The sequence below is a fragment of the Miscanthus floridulus genome, chromosome 11, assembly GCF_019320115.1.
Source record: "Miscanthus floridulus cultivar M001 chromosome 11, ASM1932011v1, whole genome shotgun sequence".
Classification (NCBI taxonomy): Eukaryota; Viridiplantae; Streptophyta; class Magnoliopsida; order Poales; family Poaceae; genus Miscanthus; species Miscanthus floridulus.
Genome location: NC_089590.1, coordinates 61,754,940 through 61,762,079, shown reverse-complemented (window position 1 = coordinate 61,762,079; position 7,140 = coordinate 61,754,940). Strand labels below are relative to the sequence as shown.

Below are 7,140 nucleotides of genomic sequence, written 5' to 3'. Positions count from 1 at the left end.
CCTGCAGGAGCCGAAGCTGAAGCCCCTGCAGGAGCCTTGCCAAAGAGGCTCTAACTGTACACTCAAGTTTGAAAATATATCCAAGATTTGGATTCTGATTGAAGCGAAGGGTTGTTAGGCCGGGGAGGGGAAAAAAATTCACCGGCCCAGCCAGGATGGCTAAAAGAGGCCCATAGTTTCCAGATAGGCGGGCCCATCACCGCCGCCGGCACCGCCAACCAACCAACCCACCCTTCTTCACGCTAACAACACGTCTCATAATTCAAACGCCCAGCTGGTTCCGTTACTACTCCTTGTACGCTTCCTCCCTCCCGCGGCCACGAGAGAGACGAGTCAAACCAATACACGAGCCGCAGCGCAGGCCGCACCCGCACCCGCACCCGAAACGCTCCACAGCTCCACTACCTCCCTTGTCGGTTCTGCTCCCCTCCAAAACCCTCCGCCGCTCCCTCTCCCTCCCCGCACTCCTATCGGCAGTCATCGCCGTATAACCCGTAGGCGGGGTGGCGGTGTAAGAGCCCCACGAAGTCTGCGAGCCGGTTGGCTGGGAGTGGGAGGAGGCGGGTTGGTGGTTTGTGCTTTGCAGCGATGGAGGGAGCGTGGAGGAAGGTCAGGAAGGCGCTGGGCCTCCGCCTCGACGTGCACGCGTCCGCGGCGGGAGGTGGAAACGTCCCGCGGGCGCCGTCGGGCGCGGGCGGTTGTCGGCGGGATGCCGCGGTGGCGGTGGTGGCGCCGGCGGCGGGCGAGTCGTCGGGGCCGAGCACGCCGGTGGGTGCGCACCGCCAGTCCAAGTCCGGGGGCAGGTCCTCCTCCACGCACTCCTCCAAGGTGAGATCGAGATATGAGCGTTTTTTAGGTTTTCGGGATTGGGATTGGGGGTTTCATCAATCGATAAAAGAAAAACGCCCCCGGTTTCAATGCTTGGTTTGATCGGGGATTTGGGCGTGGTGGTAATTTATGCCCTGCGTTTAGTTATTTGGGAAGTCAAATGCGCATGCTATTGGTAGTATGACGCACCCTCCGTGTTGGGTGTTTTTATTGGCGATCTCCGTGTTGGGTGTTAGCACGGATAGGATGCATTCTCAGTGCGAAAATTGTGTTTCACTAGCTGTTTTAGATTTTTTGCGTGGAGACTTTGTGCGCTTCTTCGGCACGGCATGAGTAGAATTTACGCTCGCTGGTTGTGCTTGTGCGCTTCTAAATTTCTAATAAGATTATCAATCATACTACATCATTGTGCATTACTGTTTTGCCCCCCATTTTATTCTCTCCCGTCAGAAAGACAATCACCCAATTACTGTCCAAAACGAAGAAGAAAAATTTGAATTCCTGTATTTTCTTAACATAAGTTCAATCCTAGAGATTCACAGGACCTTGCGTGCCAGCTGTTGTTCGTTCTGTAATGTCTCCGTTAGTCAATGCTTCATCGCTCAATAATGTCATTCATGTCGAGAGATTCATAGGAGATATTACGCCAGCTGTGGTCTGCTCGGTATCCTCTGACATCACTTTTTTAGTCAATGGCTTTCCTTAGATAACTGCTTAATGCAAGCCTCTTCTCTATCCCATCCATCGTATCTGTACTTCACTTGCTCTCCTTCTTGATAAGGAAAGGAAAAAGCTTGCTTGTCGCTCATCACCAGCCCGCGGTGGTCACGTGTAGCAAACCCCACTCTTTCCTCCTACCACCAGCTTTCTTTCTTTACGGCAGATGTTCCAACTTGACAGCTGCTATCCATTATAGTGGATGCAAATTGCCCAACTGATTGCTGACTGCTACTTTCTATTTTTATGTGGCCTTTTTGTCTCAATGGTACCAATTTGACAAGTAACTTCACATGGATTGCCTCACTACCTTTACATTCATGGGTTCCATGCATGCACCAACTTGGTACAAAAGAGTAAAAACAGTAAAGAGGAAGTATTAGGTATTAAGTTGAATTTTTGAAGGATAAACCTTCTAATTGACTTTCCTTCACAGGACTAAGTAGCTCTGACCAAATTCAACAAATAAAATCAGGATTTATTGTGTTCAAACATGTTGTGATGATAACTTGACGAGTACAGTATCCATAAAATAAAATCAGTATTACAACACGTGTATGGTTATTTGTGCTCCTTTGCTGGCTTGATGTTGATGGCAAGTGTTTAACTACTGGTCAAAGGGTGTGCTTGGTATGGGAATATCAATTTATCTCAATTCAAGGTTTCTGGGTATAATAGCTCATCCTTACTTTTTGTGCTGACCAATAGACAATGACTGATGCATTACCTCAAATCCTCAATTGATTTCGGTGGACACATGCCAAAAGGAAGTGCTAGTTTCAATGTTCTGCTGCCCTGCCATTGCCACATCGTGATGTTGATTGTTTGCTATCTGCTTATCTTGAACGAATAAGATGATATTTGACTATTAGAGCTGCTATGGTGCTTGGACTAGTGTAATACCAAAGGTATTAGTAAAAAATGTATGTACATATTTGTTATTCAGCAAATAATTTATATTGGGGCAATGGTGCATATGCTATCTAAACGTGAACTCCAAAAATGACATTTAGGGCCACATAAATGAAGGTTTAAGGTACACGTGTTATTTCGGAGTTGAGGTTGGATGAATAAAATTTTATTAGAGGCTTATGCAGTGTAGTAAAGATCTGTACTGGCCTAGCTCTATGTTGTAACCAGGTCAGGCAGAGAATTAGGTAGTATAATTTAAAAGTATCCGTTCATGTAACGTGTCAATACATGCTATTCAAAGTAGTAGTAGTTCTTTTTGTATAATTCAAAGCAATTAAGCTTATTTTTTTCTTTGGTTTGTCCTTCAGCAGGGGAAATGTGCAATATGCTTTGCTAGCATGAGATCTGGCCATGGACAAGCCCTTTTCACTGCAGAGTGTTCTCACATGTTCCATTTTCAGTGTATCTCGTCTAATGTAAAACATGGGAACTATGTCTGCCCAGTTTGTCGAGCGAAATGGAAAGAGATACCCTGTCGCTCACTATCTTCTACTAGTCCTCATGGAAGAGTTGGAGGTGACCATATTCGATCACCCCAACAAGATCCCCATTTGGCTCTTCACCGGCAAGTTTCAAACCGGCGGCGAGAGGTCCGTCGGTTACATACTTCTGAGCCAGCAGACTACAATGATGATGAACCTTTGCAGCGCATAGAGGCTTTTGACAATCTTAATTCTGGATCTAGTAAAACTGCTGAGATCAGCTCATACCCAGAATTCCAAGCTGTTTCACAGGCATCATGTCTAGATGGATTTGATATTCTGATCCATGTGAACGCCCCCACTTCTAGCTCAGATGACATCACAGGCAGTTTGGTCAATGAAAGCTCTATGAGGTCGTCAAGACGAGTTCCTATTGATCTTGTTACTGTCCTCGATGTTAGTGGCAGTATGGCAGGCACAAAATTGGCACTCCTGAAGCAAGCAATGGGTTTTGTTATTCAGCACCTTCGGCCATCTGATCGCCTTTCAGTCATTGCCTTTTCATCTACTGCTCGAAGACTGTTCCCCCTCCAACGGATGTCACATCATGGTAGGCAGCAGGCCTTGCAGGCAATAAGCTCACTTGGCAGTGGTGGTGGTACGAACATTGCTGATGCACTAAAGAAAGCTGTGAAGGTAATTGAGGACCGCAACTATAAGAATTCTGTATGCAGTATCATTCTTCTGTCAGATGGTCAAGATACCTACAACATTTCCTCAAATTTCCAAGGCACATCAGCAGGTCGTAGGTCACTTGTTCCATCTTCTATTCTAAATGATCTCCATATGGTACCCCTGCACACTTTTGGATTTGGAGCAGACCATGATTCAGATACACTGCATTCGATTTCTGAAGCTTCTGGTGGCACCTTTTCTTTTATTGAGGATGAAGGTGTGATGCAAGATGCGTTTGCTCAATGTATTGGTGGGCTTCTTAGTGTTGCTGTTCAGGAGATGCGTCTCAGTATGGAGTGCGTTGATCCTGGTGTTCAACTTTGTTCCATCAAATGTGGCAGCTATCCAAGTAAGGTAGCAAGAGATGGACGAAATGGATCTGTTGATATTTCTCACTTATATGCTGATGAGGAGAAAGACATTTTGCTGTCAGTGACCATTCCAAAATCTTGTGAACAGACTTCACTGTTAGGAGTTGCTTGTGCTTACAAAGATCCTGTGACCAATGAGACTATCAAGATTCAAGGTGACGAGGTAAAGATCAACAGGCCAACATCTACTGTATCTGTACCGGTTTCTATTGAAGTTGACCGAGAGAGGAACCGTATACGAGCTGCCAATTCTATCGAGTCTGCACGGGCTGCTGCCGAGAGGGGTGCTCTCTCTGAGGCCGTCACTATTCTTGAGGACTGCCGGAGGGCACTGTCACAGTCTGTTGCAAGCCAGAATGGGGACCGTCTATGCATGGCCCTTGACGCAGAGCTAAGAGAGATTCAGGAGAGGATGGCGAACCGCCAACTTTATGAGGCTTCAGGGAGGGCATATATGCTGTCTGGATTGAGCTCTCATTCATGGCAGAGAGCAACAGCGCGCGGAGACTCTACAGATAGCACCACTCTTGTTCACTCATATCAAACGCCATCCATGGTTCAGATGCTGGAGCATTCCCAGAATTTCAGCTCTCTGCCTCAGGGCCGAAGACCACAAGTCCAGGGAAGGTAAATCACCATCATCTCGGCAGTGTCATGTTCGGATGATGGCGAAAGTTTAATCTTAGCTTTCATTAGTCTTAGCATGATTGCTGGCGCTTTAGTAGTGCCTAGTTATTCTTTCGCTGATAAGTTTATTTGAGTCCTAATGAGGTAATACCGCGGAAATTGAGGTGCGGGAAGTACTTTATTGTGATAGCTAGAACTATATTCCCCCAATGTGATGATATGTGGGGGGAAAAAGGATGGAAATGTAAATAGTTTGGTTCCTAAAATCTGTCAACGGGCCCATTCCATTTAATTTCCTCGAATCATGGAATTTAAGTCATGAATAATTTCAATTGATCTTTGGTGATGCGTGCAAGCCTACAAGGGAGCATTGGACTGGTACGAAGAATGGAAACCCAAATGCGTACCCTCTGTTTCTCCTTCCCAGATTCGTGTCAGTGTGCTCTCAATATAATTAAGTTCTTGTATGTATGCTGCCTTAATCAGTTATGGTAATTTAAGGTAAATCACTATAATTTGCAGGCAGGAATTTCGCATGAATATGACATGAAAGCATGAGTAACCTCGCAAGTAAAATTTAGCCAAACTTTGCTTAGAATGGCACCAGCATGTAAACATGAACAGGAGAACTATGCGCGTACATCTGCGGCCAGCAGCTATACGTACTCTCGCTATAGACTCATGGGACTCCGGGTCCGCCAAGCGCGCGCCAACTTTCGCAAGAAGCAGTTGCTTACTCGCTTCCCAGACCGAGCAGGCGAGGGGGATGCGTCCGGTCGTGTAACAGCACTCGGCGTCGGCGTGGTCACCACTACTCACCAGAAGGTCGACCACAAGTACCGCGGTAGCTCCGCGGCAAGCCGGTCCCGCCCCTCAGGACGACACGCGCCCTCCTATACTGCACGGCTGCGTGCTGCCGTGCTCGCGTTCGAGTGCCTGCACATGCAGGCATCGTCGACCCCGAACCTCTCGTTCCGGGTCGCCGTTGTGGACGGTGGCATTGAGCACATGCCTAGGGGAGATCGGGGTGGCGCTTGGGGAGGCGTCGAGAGGCCGCTATTCTAGCCTCCGCCCACAGCGGCGAGAAGGTTATCCGCCACGACGGCGACCACCAAAGAGAGGAGGCAGAGCAGCACTGCACGAGTGCACGACCACGGCGTGCGCTCGTTGATCCCTGCCGAAGACCTGGACTACCTATACGCAGATACCTTCTCCAGACCTCGACTACCTATACGCAGATACCTTCTCCAGTTCTGGTTGCATTCGCTCGCCGGCCGCGGGCCGCCGCCTTGCATGCGAAGCGAGGGAGCGACGGGGCGCGTAGGTCAGGTCAGCAGCAGCCTCCCATGCCGGATGAGCGAACGGAAACAGATTGAAGTATATTGGAAACTTTTCGCGTGGGTACGAAGTCATATACAAAGACCAAAATTAAGAAAATATTTTTATCCAAAATACAGATTTTGTATTGATCATCATACTTGCTCATGTACGTTAATCTGACTAATAAACACAACACACAGGTCCGGAATGTATCCCTAGCTAGTCTGCACGGGACAGCTTTAACAAGTTAAAGTTATTAGAGACCAGAGAGTCCCGTGCCGATCAATAATCCGATGTGCACGGTGACAGATTATATGGTTCAGTCTATTGTCTAATTGTACTCGATTTGGATTAAAGTTTGATTTGGATTGGAGTTGGTTTGGAGAAAAATCCTGAAGAAAGGAGAAAAACCGCCGCACACCCGAGCACCGGTTCCCCGCCGCCTGGGCCTGACCCAGCGCGGGCGGCCTGCGGCAACATCGGTGATTTGGATCACGTGCTGTTTGAACTCAGATCTGTATACGATGATGATGCGAGCTCACGAAGATTCGATGAACTCGATCTGTCTATGATTCGATTCGAACCATAACACCCCAGTTCGGCACACGGCACAAGCCCACTCTAGGGTGGGTTCCACCTATGACAACCAGTGACGAAGCCAGAAAAAAATTTAGGAGGGGCTGAACAAAAGAACCCTAGCCCCACCGTTGGCTACGTCCCTGATGACAACACGTGCTTTCGTTCCCGCTTCGCGTAAAATGGTTAATCGAAGAATACTGCGTGTTCTTGGTCTGGCTATTTAAACTCTGACCGTTTAAACACGTTTGACCGTCCTCAGTTCCTAGGGTATTAAACGGCGGATGAACAGTGCTCCGCGATGCTACAATAGCTCACGTATACAGTATCCGAGCCGCACTAACCCGATTGTGGCCCTGTCTAACTCGGCGCAACGGTGCTCGCGACTACAGTACCCCCGTGACCTAGCACTATTTAATTCGGCCCACCTCGGCTCATTTAGGTGAGGATGTTACACTATTTGTGGTTGATCTGGTGTGGGTGTGCTTTGATTTTCTGATTTGGAAGTTGTATTTGATTTGTGGTTGGTCTGGTGTAGTATGCTACTTCCGGATCTGGAAAATCACCGATCA

The 7,140-nt window shown here is 47.8% G+C and overlaps 1 protein-coding gene across 2 annotated transcripts; it reads left to right on the top strand.

The window, feature by feature from the left end:
* Nucleotides 1-386: 386 nt before the first annotated feature.
* Nucleotides 387-4,901, top strand: LOC136493500 (E3 ubiquitin-protein ligase WAV3-like). Of its 2 annotated transcripts, none has more exons than XM_066489593.1 (2): nucleotides 387-828; nucleotides 2,829-4,901. In XM_066489593.1, exons 1-2 carry the CDS (start codon nucleotides 589-591, stop codon nucleotides 4,674-4,676), a joined length of 2,088 nt encoding a protein of 695 aa, XP_066345690.1. In that variant the 5' UTR covers nucleotides 387-588; the 3' UTR covers nucleotides 4,677-4,901. The 2 variants fall into 2 exon arrangements, with proteins under 2 accessions (XP_066345690.1, XP_066345689.1); XM_066489592.1 differs by having other exon boundaries at nucleotides 2,826-4,901.
* The last annotated feature ends 2,239 nt before the right edge of the window (nucleotides 4,902-7,140 follow it).

Excerpts from the sequence above, each read along its gene's own strand:
- LOC136493500 (XM_066489592.1), top strand. The coding sequence starts at position 589 with ATGGAGGGAGCGTGGAGGAAGGTCAGGAAGGCGCTGGGCCTCCGCCTC. Across the intron at positions 829-2,825 it reads CCTCCACGCACTCCTCCAAG|CAGGGGAAATGTGCAATATG; the intron begins GTGAGATCGAGA and ends TTTGTCCTTCAG.